Source organism: Crocodylus siamensis, chromosome 4 (assembly GCF_052110815.1).
Source record: "Crocodylus siamensis isolate JL-2025a chromosome 4, ASM5211081v1, whole genome shotgun sequence".
Classification (NCBI taxonomy): Eukaryota; Metazoa; Chordata; order Crocodylia; family Crocodylidae; genus Crocodylus; species Crocodylus siamensis.
The window spans coordinates 153,901,341-153,926,173 of NC_143398.1; the positions used below are offsets into that span (position 1 = coordinate 153,901,341).

The 24,833-nt window shown below is 48.8% G+C and overlaps 1 protein-coding gene across 1 annotated transcript in view; it reads left to right on the forward strand.

The window, feature by feature from the left end:
* The first annotated feature begins 3,387 nt into the window (after positions 1-3,387).
* Positions 3,388-24,833, forward strand: part of ARHGAP27 (Rho GTPase activating protein 27) — a 74,102-nt gene continuing 52,656 nt past the window's right edge. The window contains exons 1-2 of the mRNA XM_090044279.1: positions 3,388-4,356; positions 7,589-8,456. Of these exons, the coding sequence (XP_089900405.1) occupies positions 7,653-8,456 (804 nt within the window). The 5' untranslated portion in view covers positions 3,388-4,356; positions 7,589-7,652. The remainder of the gene's footprint in view (positions 4,357-7,588; positions 8,457-24,833) is intronic.

Below are 24,833 nucleotides of genomic sequence, written 5' to 3' on the forward strand. Positions count from 1 at the left end.
CTGGGATCCTATGACCCCAGCTGACTTCCTGCCCTTTGGGCAGGGGGCTGGACTTGATGATCTTCCAAGGTCCCTTCCAGCCCTAATGTCTGTGAAATCTATGAAATCTATAATACCTTACTGGTTATGGCACTCACCCAAGAAATGTGGGGGGGAGGAGGGGGCAGCGGGAGGCTGAGTTTTAGGCCCTCCTCAGCCTAAGGTGGTTTAAACCCACATCTCCCTTTTCCTAGGAGAGTGCTTTAATTGCCAGGCTAACCAAGAGCCTGAGCTGATAGACTCTGCAGTCCTATTGAAGCTGGGCCAGTAAGCTGCCATAAATACAAGTCATAGGGTCAGAAAAAGAGCAAACAAGTGAACTTAACATCAACCTTGTGGTTAGAGCACTTAGCTGGGAGTGAGAAGCCTGATTCTGGTCCATGCTGTCTAAATTACAGTATTACTGGTGATTACCAGGGATCCTGGTTTTCTCTGATTTAAAAAAATCCCCAATTTTCAGTTTAAAAAAAAAAGAAGTAACCCCAAATCCATATTTTTCCATGATTAAAATGAAACATTACGATGTGTGTGTGTGTGTGTGTGTGTGTGTGTGTGTGTGTATATCTCTTAGTGGTGGCTTATTTTAATCATGGAAAAATGTGGATTGGGGTTACTTTTTTTAAGTGAAAATTGGGGATTTTTTTTAAATCAGAGAAAACCAGGATCCTTGGTGATTACAATGATTGTCTGACATATAATGTATAAGCAGCCCAGGAAGCACACACCCAGTTCTCACCCCTTCTACCTCCTCCAAACCTTTTTTTTCACTATGCAGGTGAATCACTGATGCACCTTGTTCTGGACTCAGAGCTGTTGGTCCTCATTGGGCCTCCTTGTAGCCCTGTCCCTAGGCGGTGGAAAGCTGAGGCTAAAGGGGCTTAACCCTTCCAAACACGAGGCAGTGGGTAGGGCTGCAAGGCAGCTGCAGCAGGGGTGGGGAGGGCCACGTATGCAGCTAGGATCGCAGCCCAGTGTGTGGATCACACAGGCAAGTATCCATCTATTCTGTAAAGGGGAAGGGCCTGGGGGGAGGAAGAGAGGGGAGATTGAGGCCCCAGCAGTGAGGGAGGGAGAGGGGCAGGGGGTGAGGTAAATGGGGCCCTAGCAGGCCATGTGGTGGGACGATTGGAGCCCAGGCAGCTCATTCAGGGGTGCGGGGGGGTCCTGCTGCTGTGCACACCCCACACCCCCCCAATTATGGGGGACCATCACTTTTTCTCTCCCACGTACTTCCTGATCTAAGTGCCACTGATGCCTTTCTGGGTTTTGTCCTAAGCGACATGCTCCAAGTCACCCAGGGAGGTTGTGGCAGAGCATGAAATGAGGCACCCCCAGTCTTCTGCTTTCCAGGCAAAGGTCTGATCCACAGAGCCCTGCTTCGTCTTATCCAAGGGTTCCCAATTTAAGGGCTATGACACCATTTTGGATGATGGCACCTCTGGATTGTTATGAATCTCTCTAATTCAGTTACAGGAACCAGGTGCAGACCAGAAGTGAGATCTCTGTGGTTGAAGATTGAGAGCTGCTGCTCCAGGTTTTGAAAATGTGGTGAACACGGAGAATCCAGAGTGTGGTGACAGGACAGTTCCTCATCTGGTACCATCCAGATGGCCTTAATAATAGTGTGTAAATCACTACCCATACTCAAAGCGAGGTCATGCCACTGGTATGGTAGTGCAGGTGGGGTCGCTGAATATAGGATCCTCTGTTCGGGTCAAGGAGAATATGTCAGACAAGTGCTCAGGATTCAAAGGGAATGCCAGCAGCTGGCACACAGGAGCTGCAAAGGCAGCACTGGTTGCTTGGATGAGAGCATGTGCTCTCCCTACCTGCCTGTAGAGACTCTCTTGATTTTACTTCAGATCTCTGCTTGGAAGAATTGGACCAAATGCAAACAGGGCTAATGACACCACCCCACAATCTCCACCACTGCCAATCCAGCTGCTTGGACACCACAAAGCCTAATGGGCCCCATGCTCTGCCCCTGTCTCCTGTCTCAGCTGCCTCCCAGGACCCAGGGAAAGTGTGGGAGCCGGAAAAGGAAAAGGAAAAGGGAAGCCTCGGCTGCCGCCTTAGAGGCTCTGGAAGCAGCTTCCACAACAGGCAAGAGGAAGAACGGGAAGGAAGCCTGGAGCACTGCCTGCGAGCCAAAGCATGTATATACCCACAGGGACCCACTTGTGCCAGCCTCTCTGAGGCCTGATGCTGTGTGCACACGCATCATTGCTGTTCTGGCAGCTTCTTATTCAAATGGCCTGGTGGTTTCTGCACAAACCTCTAGCCTGGTCCCCAAAGTGATTCCCTGACAGCAAGACCCCTTTGACTACGCATCGGGGTACTAAAGAGGATGAGGAGGGGCTGGAAGCTGCTCCACATGCCCCCAGGGCAAGGGCCAAGGGTACCACATCCCAGTGCAGGAAGATGGCAGAGGCTTGGCACTAGAGGGCATGATGGGGCAAGAAAGTGATACTTGCTCTCTGCAGCCCATGGCTCTGTACCCAGGTCCCACACGGAGGGCTGGACACCCCAAGCCTACCAAGGTAGAGAGTGGCAGGAGAGAACTGTGAGCCTGGGATCTGGCCGGCTCCCAGCCAGCTGCTGTCACCTCGGCCCTCACCTCCCACCAAGCAGGAACATATTCTTCCCCCTGGAAGGGACTCTGCTGCCCCTGCCAGCTGCTGCCGGACTCTTCTTCAGGCTCCCAGAGGGAAGCCAGAGAAGCAAAGCAAACAGCAACTGTTTTCAAGCCTGGGTAAAAGCTGGGGCTGAGTCCAGAAGGTGGGGAGTCAGTAGCTGCCGCACACGGCAAACTCCAAAGGAGAGGGAGATTGCAGTGTTTACAGGTGGGTTCTGGGACAGGCCTGGAAGAGCAGACTGCAGGGAGACTGCAGGGGTCCTTGCTATAAATCTGGGCTAAATCCTCTCTGTCTAAGTCAAACAGCAAAGATAAGCCAACACGCTGGTCCTGCTTTTCTGATGTCCTTTGCTAGCTCTACTGATGAAGCCCCTTCCCATCCACTTTTGTGAGCAGGGTGTGGTTTCCTGACTAATACAGCACCTGACTCCAGTGCCATGGAAAAAGAGAATGCATAGGAGCCCCTTCCTCCCCCCCATCCCCAACCCTGCATGAGTCCCCGAGACGTGAGATGCGACTTCCTTCTTTGGGCCAGCTCCTTCCCCCAGTGACCTCCTCATCCCCCTCCCCGTCCCCAGGGAGGAAGGAAAGGCTGCAAGATGCCTACAAGCTTCCAGGAGAGGAAATGGGAGAGGAAGTTCTGGGAGTGGCTGTCCACTGATCCACAGGGCTTTTGTTTTATCTGTGTTACCAGGGATGCACATACTGGGAGCTTGGAGGGAAGTGGAAATTTGCAATCCAGAGCCATTCTTTCAGTCCTCTTAGTGCTACATTCCTCCGACCTCCTTCATAAAGACGTTGCATATGGTTGTGCTTGGAGCTGAAGCTCTTGAGTGGGCAGGGTCCTGCTGAGGAAAGAAGATCTTTTCTGTGAAGAGTTAGTTCCCTTCTCAAGATCTGGTGGTGCTGGCTTTGGGCTGCATGACTGACGTATGGGACCCGTTGGATGGAAGACAAAGACAGTGGCAGCAAGCCCTCTTGCAATGTGTTTACAGGAAGGGTTTTTCTGCTGCAGTGTTTCTGCACCGTGGCTTTCTCCTCCACTCTAGCCTGAAGATCCTCTTGACGCGAGAAAGTTGGCAAGAATCTCGGGTCTGTGAATTGCTTTTCTATATTGTTCAAGGAGGAAACGAGGGAGAGATCAGAAGGCAAGTTGAAACGAGCTCCCGTCATCAAAACACACAGGCACAGACAGGTTCCCAGCCCAGTTCCTGACGCTGCAAACCACAGGGCGGCCGGGAGCTGCTTTCAGTGATCAACAGAGCTGGCACTTGCGCCTCTCTGAAATGCAGAAAATAGAAACTACAGAATCTCCCCCTTAATGACCAGACTGGAGAGAAGACAGCGAGACGTAAGCTTGCAGGTAAACTCACAGGGTCATACAGAGCTGACTGCTGGGACTGTTATTGCAAAGCTCTTGAGTTGGGGGAGCAGGGCCAAGTTTTTTGCAAGATCTGTGATTTTCCAAAGGATATTTAAAGTGGATCAGAAGTTAAGGAAGGAGCTCTAATCTCTGTACGACAAAGCATCTTGGAGGTATCATTAGCAGTTGGAAGTTCATACCATCTGGACATGTACTTTTTCCCTCTGGAATTACTCTTGGACCCCAAGAACAGTTTTCTCTGCTGCCCTTCAGCTCCATGAAAGTTTGACATACAGGAGACCAATACCATCTGATTGAGGTCAGTGATCATACACCTTTTCTTTATTGTACAGCTGTACAGATCTAGAGACTGGTGCAAAGGAGGGTTTAGAATTTATTGGAAAGAGTTAACAGTACAGCGGGTTTAGAGCTGATCATTTCTGACTCTATAATAGGCATGCTTGCATCTGTCATTCAGAGACACCAGTGAGGAACCCAACTAATACTGTTCTTTACCTGGAGTCTAGATCTGGGAGTAGACACAGTCCTGGCCTCTGCCCCAGAGAGTGCTGGCATGAGCTGGTTCAGGCGGGGTGCTAGTAGGGACCTCTAGATTTGACTGGGTGATCTTACAGAGCAATTGCTTGCACTCAGCTCCTGAGAAAATCAGGCCAGTTCTTTGGACCTCTAAATGTTTAGTCAGAGCCTCACTTTAAGTGTCATATGGAGTTCCCTAAAGCACTCTGTGCTATGCTGACTGCTCTTGGCCATGCCCATGTCAGATAATGTTGAGCCCAGCTTAGGGAATGGTTTTTGAAAGGCTCTTCTCGCCCTAGCGCACAGCTGGGCTCACAGCACCGCAGTGCAAGCTCTGGCCTTACAGTAGAAGTGTCTGTAGAGTGCTGGGCAGCCCAAAAGCCCAGGATATAGGTTTGGGGCCTGATCCAGCTTCCCTGGAGGTCACGGCAAAGCTCCTGTTGATTTCAGTGGTAGCTTTCTAATCTACCAGACAGTGAGATTCTGTGTGCAAGCAGAAGTTAATGGGGCTCATACAGGAGGAAGCTGGGGGTCTTCTTAAGGTGTGTGGGGGAGCTCAGACTACACTCCTATAGTAACATGTGCTGCCTTGAAAACCTCTGACTGTGGCTGATTCATTTCCATTTGACTGAACATTGCATGTTCCTACAGTGCTTTGTGCTGCTGTGTCTCGCAATATATAGCAAATGGGAGGGCAGGGGAGCAGAGAGACAGGCAACGTATCTTGAGGAATAATGTCAGTCCTGTTCATGTGTAATCAGAGGTTTTCCTTGCTGTAAGGAGCCCTTGTGGTGTCCTCTTGCCTGTCCAGCATTACCATGCTATTCAAAGGCAATGGAGCTCCTTAAAAACAATCTCCTACACATTCCTCTGAGCTCACATGGATCTAGTGCTAACAGGGGAGAGCCAAGCTCTGCCTAGTCCAGAACCAGTATCAGAGCATTGTTGCTAGTACCACTTGCTTCAGAGGGAAACCTGGAAACCTGCAATTACAATAATAGGATGATTGCCTGTGCATTAGTTTTCCCCATTATCTCTTAAGAAATTAGCAGTCAGCACAAGGTCTGAAGGACGTGGTGTAATGTCCCTTCCAAGACATGCTTGACCATTGGCTGTTAGAGCACTGGCTAGTCCTGTTTGTGGAAATATCCAGCCCCGTTTTGACTTGTAGTGAGGCCTTGTCCTCCAGGACTCACTGGGGCAGGGAATTCCCCAGGTCTCTCTATCTGGAAAAGTGTTTGATTTTGGTGGTTTTGGTTTTTTGACCTGCTTGTGTTCTGAGATCTGGAAAACAGACACCCCCAATCTCCCTTCTACAGACCATTTGTTATGACTTCTGACATGTCCCTTGTTACTTTGTTAAGGAAATGTTTGCTGTTTTGTCTGAGTGAAGAATTATTCTTGTGTTTGCTTAGAAGCTGCTGTGCCTCCAGGCTGCAGAGAAGCAGTGTGTACCTGGGAGATGGGTTATGCAGACATAACACGTTACGGGCTGTATACCACTTCCGGCAGGAACTGCGCTATGAACTGTGGGACAGGCAGTGCAGTACACTGCACAGCTGCAGCAGCTGTGCTAAGGCAAGCTTTGATCAGCTGAGCACTTGCAAAATCTCACAGGGAGGCTGGATGTAACATCGGATGCTGATCACATGAACTCTTGGGCTGGTTCAGATGGGACAAGTTTGGAAATGTAGCCAGGGGCATTTCAGCAATAAAGCTCATGCAAAAAAATGAGGGGGCCTGAACGGCTGGCTGATTGTCATATACAGCAGCTCATTCAGATTTAGAGGAGATGTTTGTGAGAGGCTGAAACACAGCTGAGAGGCCAAACTAGACCTTACGGTTCATGCCTGGAGATGCTGTCCTTATGATGCCTTGACCATCTCTGTAAGGGCACCAGGAAATAGGTCCCTGCCCCCTTGGGATCTGACTCATCATGGTGCGGTTAGGTGAGGGGCTCCTCACTGCTCCCAGCCCCTCTCCAGAAATTTCAAGGTGCTTTGAGGTCCCAGTTTTCAGGCAACTCCTTGAAAATGTCACAACACCCCCCGGTGAGTATCAGATTCTACTATAGAGATGGCAAAGCATGCTGCAAGACACGCATGCATTGCTGTGTGCACCACCTGGGCTGCAAGCTGAAGAGGCATGTGTCATGATCCGTCAAGGTGAGATGGAGCATGGAAATGTAGCAAAGCAGTTCCAGCCCAGACCATGGGGCTTGGCCATCCCCCACTGGAGTCCAGGGGAAATCTCCCATTGTCCCATTGCTGGATGAGTCCTAAAGTTTAACAATGTGAAGTCTGGCCTAGGGGATAGGGCACCAGCGTCAGACTTACGAGACCTGGTCTCTTCCTTGCTCTGCCACAGATTTAGTGTGAGACCTTTGGCAAGACACTTAGGCTTCATTTCTACTGCAGCTGGAGATAGGATTATAACACAGGCAGGAATACCTGGGCTACCCTCACACTAACAAATGTATACTCAGACCCCCAACGTCACATTGACGTGGACTTCTGCACTGACTGTTCAAACCCAACCAGGACACTGGGTACACAGGACTGTGCCAGAGTCCCTACCCTACGCATTCACTGCTCTTCATACCCAAGCTAGCTGGAGCCCCCCAGCTGTGGGTGTGTCCACATGGGCTGAAGGCCCACTCCACATACAGCCTTTGCCTCTCTGCATCTTCCTTCCCCATTTCTGATGTGCGCAACCAGCAGCTGCATCTCCTGTCTGTTCAAGGCTGGCGGGAGGAGTTGGGCGGTAGAGGAGCCCTGCTGCTCATCCATGCTCCCATCTGAGTGGTTCTCTGGAAGTTTAATTACTGAGTTAACACGAGGATTTTTAAAAGGTTGCAAGACAGAGGTGGGTGGATTCAGCTGACATCAGGGCTTTTGGAGTAAAGCTGCAGCATGGGAAGGAGACTGCTGCATTATTTAGCAGAGGGAGGAAGGAGGATCCGGCAGTGGCAATGGGGTTGTTGTAAATTTATTTCCTTGTTCCATGTCTTGCAGTCAGAAGGAAACAGGAACCGATCACAGGAAGCCGCTGCCCAGAAAAGGGATTCCTTTGCCCAGCATGGAGCCCGCTGGCACCCCCGAGGATGTGCATGTCCTGGTGGAACACGGGTTTCAGTACGTGGATAAGTGTGGCTGCTTCATTTCCATAAAGCCCAATGAGAGGTACATCCTGCTGAAGAGAACCACTGACCACTGGTGGCATGTTAAAAAAAATAAGGACAGCAAGCCATTCTACATCCCGGCACAGTACGTGAAGGAGCTGCCTCCAATCACCCAACCCAAAAACCTCTATGACCATCCTGCTGAGGAGTCTGGAAAGCCCAGCTCTGGGCACACGGAGGAGAGTGCTGTCCTGGAGCCCACCAGGGCCAGTCCAGAGCAGCCTTTGCAATATAAATACAAATTTGTGGGCACTGCTCAGCAAACCACGAATATAAATGAACCCAGTGGTCTCTCTGGCTCTGTATTTTTGGGGTCTGTGATGCCAGCTGGAAAAAATACCTCCTTGTTAGGGAAGACTCTGCCTCAAGTTGCTGAAGAGACAAAAGTTTCCCCCCCTGTGCTGAGTTCATTTCAAAGCGCCCACAGCACAAAGAGGACCAGCTGCTCTCCAGCAACAAATGTCCGCCCTGTGGAATACATCCGATCGGCACAGTCCCTGGATGACCTGGCAAGGGTCCGGCCTCAGGCCCGATATAGCATCAGTCACGTGGGATCATACAAAGATGGGACAACAGCTGGCTTCTTGGGTCACCCACATGCCCTCATCAAAAGTCATTCAGAAAACCTATATGAATCAATCAAGGACACAGAAAGACAGAAGAAAAAAGAGCCACGGCCGGAGGCTCACCAGCCAGCCCAGGTATGGTAACATGGCTTCCATGTTCTGCATGGAAGGAAATGTGGTTGGCTGGGAAGGGAGTGCAGTTGACTGCTTAGATGAGCAGACTGGGAGGAGGAACTCCTCGGTTCTTAGGCTGACCGCTGTTGCGGGCAGGTTGCTCCCTGTCCCCACTGTTCCCTAGCTCACAGTCAGAAGAGCGTTGTGGCACTTCGTATGGCTTTGAGAATCTCAACAGAAAGGCACTGGGTGAGAAAAGAGCACTGGACTGGCTGTGTCTCTTCTCAGGGCAGTGTGCTCCTGCATCTCCACATCTTTGGGGCAGGTGTGGAAATGCACACGGGGATGGTCTGTTTGCTTTTAGGGGGGTTTTCTTGACCTTGTTATCTGAGCCTGCTCTGTCTGAGCCCCGAACCTGCAAGTGGAAACCTGCTCTCAAGTGATGCCTGGCTGAGTAGGGAGAGCTGGGAAACACGCATGCTGCCCCTAGTGCAGTCTGCAGAATTTGCAGCTGGGGAGGCAGATGAGCTATGGGTTGACCCTGTTATGTCCCCAAGAAAAGCAGCATGTACAAGCAAAGCATTTAAGTGTCACACCCAGAGGCCTAAAAGAGCAGGGCCAGCCTTGCCTTGCAGTACTGGGCATTGCCAAAGGGCACGCCAGCCTCATGGTCCCCAAACACAAAGCCCTTTTTACTACGAAAGTCTAGAGTCTTCCCAGCACCTTCATGGTGCCATTGCTGTTGTCAGCATTTGGTATCTCTTAATGCTGTGCAAGACTTGGGAATGCAGAAATACGAATATCAGGAAATGCCTGACTTTCCAGTGCTTGAACTCACAGCCTTGCTTTAACATGGATCCTACTTCTTTAATTGTGGTTCTTGAGAAACTTAGAGGTTCTTTTGCCTGCATGTGACCTTGGATATGTCACCACAGCCCAGCTCTTCAAAGCAATGTAGGTGCCCAAATCCTACTGATTTCAAAAATGGGAGTTAATACACATGTCCAATGCCTGCTCCATCGGAGTCTGCTGGAGCGTCCTACTTAAAACACTCCAGCAGCCTCGGCATCACGTGTATTCAGTGTCCCCGCAATTCAAAATGGCAGCGGTGGCACTTTAACTAAAGCTTATTGAATGAGCTTTAGTTAAAGCACCCCCACCACTATTTTGAAGCATGGGATGCTGAATACATGAGACCCTGCAGGTGTTTTAATCCCAAGAGCTGGTCTAATTAAAATGCATTCTTCCCTCCCCTCACCCCGGCCACCTCCTCACCTGGAGCATGTGTAAAGATACCCTATGTGCCTAAATACCTTGGAGGCCTGGACCTACACTGCTGTGTTCTTCAGTTTTCTCACCTGCCAAGGAAATGTAATGGCGGTTGTGTTAAGATGCAGGGGTGAAAGCCATGCAACAGCTAAGCTGTTTTATTCCGAGTACCTGAGAACCCTCCTGCCACCTTTTTTAGTGCACCTAATTTTCTTTTTATCCATGGGGACTCCAGGAAGCCTGAGGGTGGGCCACATAAACACAGGCTGTCACCGTTGTTCTAGCTTTGTCAGCTGCTGTTAGTAGCTCAGCAAACACTTTACATTCTCAATGTATTTATTAAAAATAAACCCCTAAGGAACAACTCTTCTTCAGAATTTTTTCAAGGTGAAAATGGAGCTAGAAATGGCTGGAGTGACAGGAGGAGCACTTCATACCTGTCATGTCTCCTCCAGACCATTCCTCTTTGATGCCTGTTTCCTGCAAACAGGGAGATCCTTTGGCCTGGGGCAAATTTAAAAGCCTGCCTGCATCCTCCAGGTCGACTTATTGTAGCTACAGTAACGTCAGTGCCAGGCATTCAGGGCCCCTCTACATTGCTGAATGCAGAGGAGTGCAGAGACGTCTGACTTAGCTGTAAATGAGCCAACCCAAGTGCCGGAAGCAGCATAACCACAGCAGCACAGGGCTCTGCTCACTACTGTAGTCAGCCGAGGCAGGATACATAAGCAGCTATATGGCTCCATGCTACTGTGGCTAGACAATTTCCGGGACCCAAGTTTTGTTAAAGCTGGCTTAGGTGTCTGCACTGCTTTGTGGCCTGCAGCTCACATGTACCCTGGGGAGAGCAAGAGCCAGGGTGGAACAAATATGACTTTGCTGCACCTGCTGTCTCTGAGCTTTCCTGGTGATGCTCATACATCCCACTTCTCATTAGGCTTTAGTGGTAGAAGCTCCTTTTTTTTTCCTTCTTTTTTTTGAAATGGCAGCTGAGATCCTGTAGGCTCGCATGACTCCAAGAGCTGGGGATTGGATCAATCTCATTTTTACAATCCTTTTCTCATTGTGAAGCAGACAGCATCACCACCATGATGGTGAAGCTGGTTTCCCAGTAGTCTAGCCAGGCCCAGAGAGGGAAGCAGCAGCTTCCTTTTCACAGTCATGTGATTAATTCCTCTTCCCACACACCATCCTTCAGAAACACGGCTCTCCTCCCCAGCCCCCAAGCTGCTGTGCTCCCTTGTCTCCCTCTCCTGGAAACAAAGCGATGGGTTTCAGGTTAGAACTGCTGCAAGCCCCTGCTTTGCTCTGTTCCCTGCCTTTCTCCTAGGTTGTCTGAGCTGGACATGGAGCTGAGATGATGGAACCTGAAAGGGCACATAAAATCCTCCCCCCAGCCCCCAGGGACTGCTGCTCTGCAAAGAAAGGCCCCTACCCAAAGTTTGAAGGGGGCAATGCCCTCTTCAGTTGGTGCATGAAGCGGGTGCCAGATGTGATGAATTGCACCTTTAAGAGGCTTTTGCAAGAGCTATTTGGAACTCACTATTGGCAACTATGAGCCATGCAAGGCAGGGGGTACAACACAATCCAGGATCAAGGCTTAGCTCTCGTGGCCCATCAACCACCAGGAAGGTGGAAGAGCTCCATTATATGAGATCCCCGCTCTTACACTGGCATCTGCTAAAAGGGGTCTGGTATCTATGAGGTGCTGTGACTCGTGTGTGAGAAAGGGCTGCAGCTTTTGCTCTCTGTAGCTCTCCCATCCCTTTGAGTGGTGGGGGGAAGGTCTTCCTAGCTGTGATAAAGGTGCAGTGTTAGCTGCCAGCACTGGTACTACATCTTTCAAAAAGGTCTCCGGTCTAGATTGGGAGGTACCAGGGGATGGAGAATCCCCCATTTCCTTTAGCTGTTTGGCCCAGTGGTTACTTGCCCTCACTGTAAAAATGTTGCCTAATTTCCTTCATCTGCTAGCCATGGGGTCTTGCTCTGCCTTTCTCTGCTAGAACAGAGGTCTCTCAGCCTTCCCTGTTCCTAGGTGTGCTGTCATTACATAACTTCTTGCTCTTCTAATCGCACAGGCTGAGTGCTAAGTCTCACACTCGCTTGGTTAAAATTCCCTTTGAAACGTGCGGATGTCACAGCTGACCCAGAACTCCTGCCCATCAGCAGCAACCTCTGGAGCAGGGTTGGCAAAATATGGCCGACAGGCCAGATCCCACCCACAGAGGGCCCCTCGGTCCCACCTGGCCCAGGTGCCATCCATCCCCCAGGCACACGCTGAGGCTGAGGCTGAGGCTGAGGCAACTTCACAGTTAGACTGCCTTTCTAGGCAGCCCAAGCAGTGGCAGTGCTTTCCAGCTACTGCCACTGCTGGCCCCAGCCCTGGCAGGGACCGGTGCACACAGCCCTGAGCCTGGCCCATCCCACACCCGCTCCAGACTCAGCCTGGTACATCAGACCAGCTCTGGACCAGCCAGAACCCGCACATGCAGCCCCAACCCTGGTCTGCCCCCTGCCTGCTCCGGACCTTTCACCTATGCTGAGTAGCAGTGGTGGTGGCCAGGCAAAAGCTGCTGCTCAGTGCAAGGGAAAACTGGCTTCTCCCCCTAGCTGTGGCAGGACAGCCCGGGCACAGGTGGCTGCAGCAAGAACCAGGCAGCAACAAAAGGGAGAGGCCATTTTTCCCCTGCGCTGAGCAGCAGGTACTGCCTGGCTGCTGCTGCTCAGCATGGGTGGGCGAGTTCGGAGCAGGCGCAGGGTGAGTAGGGCTGTGTGAGCAGGTTCAGGCTGGTCCAGAGCTGATCTGCTCCGCCAGGCCCAGTCCAAAGCAGGCGTGGAGTGGGTTGGGGTCAGGGTTGTGTGCGCCAGTTCCTGCCAGGGCTGAAGCCAGCAGCCGGAAGGAACTACTGCCAGCATCTGGGCTGCCTAGAAAGGCGGGTTGGGCTGGGGCTGTGCACTGTTGGCAGTGGTGCATGGGCCCCGGGCTGTTGCATGGCAGGTGGTGGCAGCTCCTCAGAACTCCCTATATGGCCCATGGGCAAAAATAATTGTCTGCCCCTGCTCTGGAGGGAGCTGACCCCTCTCCAGCACTTTCCAGATGGCAGAGAGAGGCCATGGACCAGTTCTTTGTGTATGTCCCAAGGGCTTTGATGCCCATATCACTGTCACTGTGGCAGGTAGAGTTAAAAAGGATGTTGGCTGCTGGCTTCCCTGTTGGAGCTGGGGCATGGGCATTGTGCAGGGGACATAGAGTGACAGTTTGATTAAACTTAATTGTGACAAAGGGATCAGAGACCCTAGCCAGAGACTGGAAGGTGAAGATGATCTGTGGGCTGCTGAGCTACAGCCCTGGCTGAGAGCTAGCACTGCTTAGTCCAGCTCATGGAGGTGGTACAAGTTGGGAACTTTGCCTTTGAGAACTAGGCTCTGTTGACTGAAACTCTTGAGGCTGCCGTGTTTACACACAAAGAGTGGTCAGGTCAGCGAAACCTGCTGGGAAAGGACTCTGGAGCTCTCCAGAGAAGGAAAGGTCGGGAAGGCTGCAGCAGAGGCTGTTTGTGTTGAGTCATCCACGCGCAGGGTGTCACTTCTCCCCTTTGCCCAGTGTTTGTGGCTCTGGGTTTGAGTTTATGGCTGGGTGGCTGCCATCTCCTGAGAGCTCTGGGTGCCGAGGTGCTTGAACACCATTAAGAACATGACCCTCTTTCTCTTGACATCAGTGGGATTCAAGGCGCCTTGACGAATCTGCCCATTAATCTCTGACTGCTCCCATGCTGCTAGCAGCATTGGCATATGGGGATGTACAAAGAGACTGTCCAGCGGCTAGTCCTTTGATCCAGCTGATGAGCTTACCCCACAGAGCCACGTAATAGTCTGCCTGGCTCAGAGCCACCCTGCCAACACCACCCTGCTGTCACACTAACTGGTCTTTCTTAACTTAAAAACTCTCTGAGTCCTAAGAAGAGTCTCTGTTTTCTCCTTCTCTTTGGGGTGCATTCAGCTGAACAAAATGGCAAGCTGGTGAGTCAGCCTGTGATTTTGCTTGTCACCCGGTTAAGTATTTTGCATCCTCTGAACAAAGGCTTAAAACTGGTTGTGTAGCTTGTGTGCTTGTGTCAGTGCAGACAAAGCTTGGGAACACCTGCGTCATTAAGTAGCTCAGCTGAAACTCTGATCTATGGCAGTGGGCATGGGCGTGCTCTGTTGTATCCAGCTGTGCAATAAACCCTCCCCCGCGGCCTGAGTGCTCCCCTCCAAACCCAGATTTCAGCCCCTTGGAACTTGCCCAACGTTTCATTGCTCAGACTGAATGATTGTCTGCTCCTTAAAGGAAATATTTATCTGTCTTTTTTGGTACCACCCATGGCCATTCAGTTGGAAAGGAACTCAAAAGAGTGTTGAAAGAGTATTTCTGAATAAGGCAGTGTTTGGATTTCCCAGCCCCAATTCCCTCCTTCTAAAAAAAACCCTAACTTGGGGAGGAGTGGGGGGACAATAAAACCAAGCCCAAAAAATCTTGAAAATTCAGGAGAAAACAATGGTGTTGCTAAGTACACACTTAAATTTAATAAGTAATAAAACACAAATCTGCCATTAGTGTGTGGGAGCTCCTTGCAATCATTCATGTAGTTATTAAAGCCACTCAGTGTTTCCATCGGAAAAAAAAGTGCTCTTTTGTTAAACAAAAATGTTGCTTTGTGAAACTTAGTCGTGTTGAAGCTTTTGGTGGGGAGACTTCTCCGGTCACAGGGAGGGGCACCTTTCGCTCTAAAAACTGGCTTTTGGACCACAGTTCCAGTTCCCAAAAATGCAGGGAAGTTGTTTTGGTTCTGTTCCAATGAGGAACAAAAAACAAAATGTCAGAGTCTTAAGAGTGGCTGGGAGGTGAACATCATCCTCCAAACACTTCTAATAGTTACCCTCCCAGCGAGGCCAGTTGTGCTCATATCTTACCCCATTCTACAGATGGAGGAACTGAAGTACAGAAAGGTGAAGTGATTTGCTCAAAGTCATGCAAGCAATCGGAGGTGGGAGCTAAATTAAAGCCTGCCTACAGTGAAAGCCCAACATTGAGGCTTGTTTGCTGCAACCACTGTGCACGTCAGGTTGCATTACCCTTCCTAGAGCCACCACCTGCATTGCACATGCCGCAACTCCAAATCTAGTCTCCTATATGTTTACACCCCAGCTACACCCTCTCTGTGAAGCAGCACTGACGTGGCATGTAATTGCCTCCGGCTGACAGAGACGACCTTGAGCTGCCACTCCTCTCCACTTACAGATGCACAGTTACAATCAAAGAGGCCAACCATGCACAGGGTGGTTTCCAGCAGCCAGTTTCCTGCAGTGCCAGTAAAAGCATTCCCCTCCTGTAAGATACCCCATGCGAGGCAGATGTAAGATGGTACCTGGAGTGAAGCTGCAGCTTCATGGAATGTTCCCAGGTTCCCAAATTTTTTTCTTTGGGAACCTGGGATTGCCTAAGGGCCTGGAGATTAGGGGGTCCCATCATGGGGAAGGGACTCAACTTCCACCTTAAAGGCTTCATACATGAATTGCACTAGCACGTGTTGTATTACACTGGGAAACACTGTGATCATGTCTCTAGACATACAGTGGTGGTATAGCTTATCTCTTTGCCTTATTTTTTAATGTAGCCTGAACCTAGGGGCAGTTTTAGTAGGCTTTTACTAGAAGAACATGCAATTATCACACTTCTCAAGCCAAAACTGCTAAGGACAGAAATTACACACAAACTGGTATAAATGATTGGAAACCAGTTTAGATCTGTAACACAATAGAAGTTCAGTGCACATAAACTGCTTTCAAAATGGCTGAAACCAGTTTAAGATAAACCTGGTTGGCTGTAGTATCAGACTGAACTGATTTAGGTTAAATCAGTTTATTGAACTTCTGTCCCAGATCCCCTCCAGATCAAGTGAACTTACAGTCCCCCAATACGCCAGGATGTTTGCACCTCCCCTGCAAAACCCACCTCGTAGGGTGGGTGGGCTAACCTTGGCCTAAGCTGGCTGCTCCAGTGTCCCCTGGCTTCGGGCCTGAGCAACTATAGGCATGTGGTAGCATTTCCAGAATCAAAAGCGAATGTTTGTTCAGTTGCTTATTGGTTCAATCTACGCGTCTTAGACTAACCTGCAAAGATTGATTCGATTCAGCCTTGGGCTTTTTGACCATCTGTACTTAGCCCTAGAGACAGAGCATGTTCTTAAAAGCTCTGTTTCCTGCAGTCCTTCCACAGCATCTAATGAAGTAAGGCCTCTCTGATTTCCAAAGCTAATTCTAGACATCTCTAATTTAGTTAGTCTATAGGGTACAAAGCTATTCTGCCTTCCGCCTTGTTTAGTTGTGCCATTTCAAACCGGGAATTGATTTGAGCAAGGCATTCAACAAATTATTCTAGCGCTGAAACTTTGTGGAAATCAACATGCTGAGGAGTAATCAAACCCGTGCAATAAATTAACAAATGATGTGGTAAACATTTCCCCCCTGTGCACTTCTCAGCTTTAACCATTAGATGTCAGCAGTGCTAAAGTTCAGAGTCACAATGCCATAAAAATTCTTTACTATTGTTAAACTTGTTTCAGCTTTTCTCTCTGTGCCGCCTGCACCTTTGTTACCGTTCAGTTCCATTATTTGAGCTACAGTCATCTTATAAAGGACACTTGCAAAGCCCTGATAGATGCCCATACCTTGGCTCTGAGCTGGGGCGGCCTTAATTTCTGTTGACTTGCTCTGTTATTGATTCTGCCTCTGTTTTGGTATGGAAGAGGAAATAAGCTATATTTTTATCTTGATATAACTACACCCACAATAGAGCTTGTAGTGGTATAACACCATTGGTGAAATGTCAGCCCTTCAACACTATCTAGTTATATCATTTCACAGTCTGAACAAGTTTGCTGGTTGGTGTCTACTTGAGCTGAGAGCTGGGAGTGTCTTGCCATGCTAAGCCTTCATGCCCACTGCCTGTGCCTTGTACTGTATTAGCTTTAGGAAGAATTCTTCCTGCCAAACTTGTTGTTTCCATATAAAGGTGAAAAGGTGTTAGCTAGATAGAGCTGCTCACCATTTTTTAATTAAAAAGTTTCCTGGAAAATGAGGTTGCATCATAACTGAAATTTTTGGAGGGAACGCCTCAGCTTGGTTGACAGTTTTCCGAAAAGGAAAAGGTCATTACTGCTAAAATATTTTACTGTTTAGAAACGGAACATTCAGTTTTCTAATTCAATTCAAGATTCTTAAAGAGAATGGCGGGTGGGTGAGATTATGTGTGTGTGTGTGTGTGTATATATATATATAGAGAGAGAGAGAGAGAGAGAGAGAGAGAAAAGTGGTATGAAAAATCCTACTTTGACTTTTTCCCACCTGGAACATGAACGATGGGAAAAGAGCCTTAAAAATCCCCTATCTGCACCTGGAAAATTGCATCATTGATGTTTCCAAAACCCAGCAAGGCACCAAGTTGTCAATAGAAGTTTCCTTGCAGTGCTTCCCAATTGGAATTGTTCAGAACTTTGTTTGTTTCTTTAAAAGTTTCTGTATTTTATTTCTTCCACCCATGTTCAGGATAAAACCAGTTGTGGGCATGTCAGAATTTGATGTGAGGATACGTGTCTGGTTTTTCCATCCGTTGCACCTTTATCCCCTTGAACAAGGACATTCTGGCAGTTTTGCCCCTAACGTCAGTCTCAAAACTCAGCACAGCTTGATTCCATATGAAACACTAGCTTGGCGGGTATGTGTGTGAAAGGAAATATTACTGGTGGGGCCTGGGGGCTGGACAGTCATACTTGTATGGAGTTGCCTGGCTGAGAGCTGTTGTAGCATAGGGAAAAGACAAGGTAGTGAGTGAGAAAGGAAGATGTGAGAGGTGCCTCCAGGTGAGAGAAAGTGAGTAGTCCCCCAGGTGTGCTGGATGGATGAGTCCTTGTGTCAACTGAAGGGAAGGACCTCCGGGGGCCCAACTGATGGCAATTCCTGAGAAGGTGGGAAGAAACTGGTAAAGTGGGAAAGTCTATGGGTAAGGCAGACTTGGGGGCAACACAACGATTCAGGCCCCATAGGCTCACTTAAACTTGTGCCTGTGGATCCACTAGCCCAGGCCAAGATCTAAATTCACTGTGTTGACAACACTCCCATGATGCATGCTCCCCAGCGCACACCGCTCCCTGCCACACTTCAGTCAAAAGCACCTCTGGTCACAGCCAGTGACTAAGTAGAGGATGTAAAAGGATGAGTAATAGCCTGTGTGAGTGGATGATGCTTCCCATTTGCAGGGCAAGAGACAGAGGAGGCTGAATCAAGTGGAAGGCAGGAAATTCAACACCAGCAAAGCCAGTCCTGTTGCACGACCCCATGCAATTAGACCTCAGGACTCCCTAGTACTGACAGCAGTTGAAGCCACAACTGGAAAATGGGATGGGATGTTTATACAGCTAACAGGAGCTGCAGTAACCTGCAATGGAGGACCCTATGGAATGGATCACAAACCTCATGCTCCAGCCCAAAGGCCATACGTACTGGAGATAAGGAGGAGACCTAACGCGGATGTATGCAAGGGAGGGGGGATGTAGGATGGGTTACATGCCAGTTCCACTTCCTTCTGGTCACTCTCAGGACAGGGCACTGGGCTAGATGGACCTTGGGTCTGATTTAGCAGGGGAATTCCAGTGCTCCCGGGTGTTGTGCACATGCACCTAGGCAGACAGACTCTACAGGGCAGAGCATGCAGCCTTGCAGACAAAGAACAGGCGTTGACAGAGACATGCAGAAAGAGGAAGCGGCTTGCCCAAGGCCACCTAACAGGTCTGTGGCAAAGCAGGAAGAGCACCCAGGTCTCTACTCCCAAGCACGTGGCCTGCCCACAGGAACACGCATGACATGCCAGTAAATCACCAAACTTGCTGCTCCCTAGTGCAAAGCCTTCACTACTAATCCAATTGGTCAGGCATGCAACTTGCACAGTCACAAGTAGCTCCTGTTTAGGAGCTGGTCTGCTTCACACATCAGGTAGCTGCACAACGCCCTTCCCAGTAAAGAAGAAGCCACATACCACACTGCCACAAGACTACTATTTTCAGCTCACTTGGGCCAGGTGGACTTAGGCTTTATCTGCATGACTTGCATTCCTCAGCTCGTACCCTCCCTAAAAATACAGTTGTGGACAAGTTGTTCAGTTCCCCTTCTGCATGGATATTTTTTCTACCAGTAATGGGAAGTCCCCAGCGCTGCTGTTCCTTCTCAGCAGTGGCTGAATGGCCTTCGTCTGGGTGTTTCTTCTCTGTGGGAATCGCTGTGATGAGATCCCTTAAAAAAACCCTCGCCACTATTTTTAATTTAAGGAAACTCTCTCAAAATAAGTAAAGCAGAAGTAGAATCCAAACAGGTCCTTTCAATATTAGCAGCCCCAGAGAAACACCACAAAAAAATCAAAAAACAAAAGAGATCCCTGTCTTCTCTATTTCTGGCTCCTTGGTTCCAGTTAGGGTCACCATTATAGAGGACAGTCCTGTTGTCCTCTGTTGATACAAAATTGGACCCCTTTATGTCCTCTGTTTTGCTGTTGACTTTTTTCTCTTGAAGAGAAAAATAGAGGTCATAAAGGCATCTGGTTTCATATCAATAGAGGACAGAGTAGCAGAAAACTGGAATGTCCTCTATGATGGCCACTCTACTTCCAGCAAGGGAAGTCTCCGCTTGGGAACAGGGACAGTGCTGCACAGTTGCTGCGTAGCCGTGCCTCATTCCCTCCATGCCATGTTCCAAGTGCAATAAAGGACCCAGCATACAAGTGAGTCATTAAAATCACCCGTGCCCGAGGGCAAAGTTCAGCTAAAGGCAGCTTACACTGCCCCACCCTGATTCCTGTGGGTTTCACTGTCCAGTCTTCCTAGTCCTGCAATGCCCGGGGAAGCTGTGCAGTCTCCTTTGTTGGAGGTTTGTAAGAGGCATGGACACATCTGTCAGGCATGGCTTGGTTACTATAAAGCAGGGGTGGGCAAAACGTGGCCCATGGGCCAGATGTGGCCCACCAGGCCAGTCTATCCAGCCCGCAGGGCCCCTAAAACATTTAGAAAATGAATAGTTATCTGCCCCTGGCTGCCTGTCACATGGCTCTCGATGGCTTGCCAAAACTCAGTAAGTGGCCCTCTGTCCAAAATAATTGCCCGCCCCTGCTATAAAGTCATCCTCCTTTCAGGGCTGGGGAAGGCAGGTGTGGACTAAGTGACCTTCTAGTCACCTGCAGCCCTGTGGTTCTGTGACTTTAATATGAATTTCCTACTTTTGTTTATTTAAATAGAAAAACAAAACCACCCTTAGGAAGGCTGGATTAGTGAGTGGTTAGGGCATTAGCTTAAGACTCTGGGGACCTGGCTTCACTTCCTTCTCTGCACACTGTACCCAGTTGTGCAAATGAGGTAAGAATGCAGCCCAACCTTACAGGAGTATGATGGCAAAGCTGCTAAGAGCTGCTGCTTTCCTCTCACACTGCTTGCAGGTCTAATATAAACAGTGCGATCGTGAATGAGATGTAGCTACTTCAGAGCACCCTGTGGGGCAGGGAGAGCAAACACTTCTTCAGAGCACTCTCCTTCATCCCCTGCAGGGACGAGTTGCAACTTTGGAGTTCAGGAATTCAAGTTTCAGAAGCTAGGTTTTCCCACAAGATGACTGTAAAACATCAGGGCAATTAGGAACCAGAAGTGGAGATCCCAGCCCTAAGCTTACCTGGGTTATGTGTTCTTTTTTTTCTATAATATCTCTATTTTCATTAGATATTGTTCATTCAGAATATTGTATTTGCTTGCATAGAATGCATCCCAGGATATAATGCACACCTTATTTTTGAAAGGCAGAATGAAGGGGAAAAGATTTTTCCATAGCTATGGCTGCATAGAGCAGGGACAGAGCTGAATCTTCAGATGATTCACCTTCCCTGTGCTGCTTAACTAAAGCTGAAACCCTAGCTGTTGCTGAAGTCTGATCTGTCTCCATGCTTTTGAAAAGAAGTAAACAGTCTTCAAGGCTGTGAAATAGGACAAGAGAGCCTAGAAACAGCTAGCAAACAACAAAAATGCCCTGAAAAGCTTTAGCTGGATTAAAGGAACACCAAGACCATTACAAAGCAAAGAGGACTGCTAACACCTTTGGGGTAAAAAAAAAAAGGAGGCACTATATCAATTGAGACTCCCTCTGTTGCTTGAAAAATGATGTCACAATTGCTGCAGTATGGAGCAGGAATCAAAGTGGGGTGCTTTATCCCAGTCAGAAAATCAGGTTCCCTACATAAGACACCTCTGTTTTGGGGGGCTGATTTTTGAGGGGAAAGTGGGTAGGTATGTGAGAAAATATAGTTGCTAAAAATGAAAAATTTGTACCAGCTTTAAAGAAATGTCCCACCATGTTTTATCATCATCTCTGATGGGCTGAATATCAGCTCTTTCATATGATATACCTCAAGCAGCATCATATCACACTTTTAAAACAAGGTGACAGGTTCAGCCCCTGGACACTGCCCAGTCAGTGACCTTGTCACATTAGTCCAGGGGTGGGTAAAATGCGGCCCATGGGTTGGATGTGGCCCGCCAGGCTATTCTATCCAGCCTGCAGGGCCCCTAACAATTTTAGAAAATTAATATTTATCTGTCCCTGGCTGCCTGACATGCAGCCCTCGATGGCTTTCCAAAACTCAGTAAGCAGCCCTCTGCCCAAAATAATTGCCTGCCCCTGCATTAGCCACAAAACAGATGCCGCATACAAAGTCTGTCTGCATTACAGGGCTTTAAATGACAAATCCAAACGGATGCCCACTCCATAGGACATCCATGATATAAGAACCATCTTCCTGCCAAATTTTAGCTTGGTCCCAATGTACTGATGTGTTCTTGGTCCTTAAAAGACATCACATTTAACAAATCACAATGTCAACAAGCCCATTCCTACCTCTTCTTGTTTCCATTGTGCTCCAGGTCAAGGAGCCTTCCTCGAGTGGCCAAAACCCAATCTTATTAGCTGTAAAAGCATGCCCTTCTATGCAGTGTTCACTCATCTGATCAGGGCCATGTTTGGAAATGTATTAAAACAGGATTTGAAATCAGAGAGCCAAACTTTTCAGGGCTGCAGTATCCAGGGGTTCAATTTGAAATGCCTTAATAGAACCTGGTTTTCAGAGAGTGCCAAGTGTGAAGCCAGAAAAGGGTTAAGTCCAAGGAGGACTAGCCCTGCCCAATGCAAATGAGGGTGTTTGTCTTACCTGACCCAGGATGTGCAAGTGAAAGGAAAGCACTGCAAGCAGGAGGGACAGGTGTTTGTGGAAGGAATCCAACCTAGTGGCAGACAGGTGGGGACCCTGGACATCCAGACGTCTCAGGCAGCCCCTAGGCACCTCACTACAAGTAAGTAGCAAGTAGCTTTTTCTTACTGCTGCTGGACACTGGTGGGCAGGTGTCTATAGGTGAAGTGGTGCAGGATTAAGCTCTAAGCAAGAGACTAGCCGGGGCCTCCTAGGAGTTAAAGTGTTGGGGTTTGCTTGGCTTTATACCCACTATATGGAAAGGGGAGACTCCTCCCTAGCTTGCTCCTGTGGCCTGGCAGGGGAAACATTTATCTGGGTCCATGAAGGTCGTTTTCCTTAAGCACTCCCAGGGATAACTGTTCTTCTGCTGTGGTTTAGTACCCCCAAGGTGTTGGGGCTTAATGCCCACTTTGTGGAAATGAGAGGCTCCTCCCTAGCTTGCTCCTGTGGTCATATGGCTGAGGGCAGGCAAAACTTGGGGGCATCTGAACCCCAAGCTTCTGGACTTGGGCTTGCACACAGGATGCCTGCCCCAAAGACTTTGGAAACATCTGAAGCCCCTGGTGGGGGTGGAGGATGCTAGCTGGTTGTAGGGCCGCTTAAGGTTCTGGACTGATTCACAAATTTGGATTTGATTTGACTGATTTGGCTTGGAATACAAAAACAATCTTTAAAAAAATAGGGCTGAGGGCAAGCAAAACTCAGGGGCATTCACACCCCAAGCCTCCGGGCTTGGGCCTGCAAGTAGGATGCCTGCCAAAGGATTTGGTAACATCTGAAGCCTCTGGTGTGGGTGGAGGATGTTTACTGGTAGTAGGGCCACTTATGGTTCTGGACTGACTCACAGATTTGGAATTGAGTTGACTGATTTGGCCTGGAGTACAGAAAATTAAAAAAAAAAAAAGTTGGGGCTTGCCCCTTTATTGGTCAGGTAGGTGGACATAAACTCCTTCATCCCCTTTGCTTTCTTTTCACAAGGCAGTAACATGAAGGATAGTGCACTCTGCCCTAGTGGAGGACAGGGCTTGTGCCTGGTATCCCCCACGTGCTCACTCCTATTATATACACGTCCTGATACAGAGCTTCTGCAGGGAACAGGATCTTTGTCTGCCAGAGTACAGGTCAGCCTGTTTGCTTCACAGGGAATTAGCTGGCAAGATAATGGGAAAGGCTATTTCCAAACACCCGCCCTGACTAAAGTTTCCTCTGTGGGACCGTCCCCTTTCTCCCTGCCTCACTGGCAGTGCTGGGGAGCCCTGCGCACACACAGGGAGTGAAGTGACCCGAGCGGGCACAGTGCTTTGCGCATAAGAACACGTCCATCCAAAGGTGCCTTCAATCCACGTGTGCTGTCTTGTGACTACATTTCCCAGGTAAACTGATTTTCTAATCTCATGCTTTATGACTTCACCAAAATCAAGCCAGTTGGTTGGTACAGTCAGGTCTCTTCCCATACTAGAATTTTTCCAGGAATCTTGGGCCATTTCAAAGCGGCAGAGATTGAAGTAGCCTGTCATTTACCTAGCAAGGATTGACTTCATTTTTTAACCAAATAGTAGCCTGCTGGTGAAACTGCTACCAGGTTTAAGTGCCACTTCCAGAAGAGACCCTAACAAGGAGCAGCACCCGTCATAGAGCATGTATAAGTAATCAGGCAATGTTCAGTGTTATCCTCCTGAAAAGCACACAGAATTTAGCCACTTCACAGAAATCTAGTTACTTCAGCATGCTGGCATATTGTTTTAGGTGTAGGGTTGTCTCTCAAAGTGTCCTGTTAGTCCAGTGCATTCCCATGACTAGCAGACACTGTATATACCTGTGTTTTGTAACACATATAGAATTATGTACATATACCTCCATACCACATGTGTCTTTTCAACAAATACAGCCATATACTTGGTGCAGTTTCTGCATGCCTGCATGGGCACTCTGCATGTATGCAGTCTCAGGAAATAAAATGTTGGGTGATCATAGTTTTCTTTCAAGACAAACCTCAAAGTGTTAGAAATACAAAGTTAAATTTAATTTATAGAGGTATTAGATGTTGTGCACTGGCATTTGGGAGCACTCCAGTTAACATTTAATTGTCTCCTGGAAGCACCACACTGAGTAACCTTTTCTAGCTGGTGAACAGGTTGATTTGAATTAACAAAGATCCTTCATGCATTTGTGATTACTAAAGAGCTAATCCCATGTGATGGCTGGAGAAGGTTCTTCTCTTGGCATTCCTGATGGGGCCGGGGGTGATGCCACGAGCAGTGAAGGGTTTTGCAGAGGCACTTACCCAACATTTGGATCCTGCAGGCAGGCTAGGGAGGCGGGAATGAGCGTGGGATTTTCAGGCCAATGTTAGATCCATTTCCTAAAATGGCTTCATACTACTTAGCTAGCCTCTCAGCTTCACCACCAGCTGTCAGAGCTGTGGAAGTTAGAAGACAAGGACCAGCTGGGGCCCATACCACCTCTCAGCACATGGTTGCTAACACAGGGCCAGTGGAGTCATTACAAGGCCGAGGCTGATTACACTTCGATTCTGAAAAGGATGCAAGGTGCTTATTGGTAGCTGGGTGTTTTGCAGCTTTGTCCAACAGCAGAATACACTTTTTTAAGTTAACACTTCATTCAAAAAGGAACATCTTCTGTTTGTTTTAAACCTGCTGCCTGATAAAATTATTCAGAGCTCTACCATCAAGCCTCAGACTAGTGGCTTTGCACTGCAGTGCGCTAGCCAAGCATGGTCCTTCCACCCAGGTTAGACCTGGTTCATTGCTGCTACCCAAGACCTCCCACTCTAGGGCAGCAAGTGCCTTCAC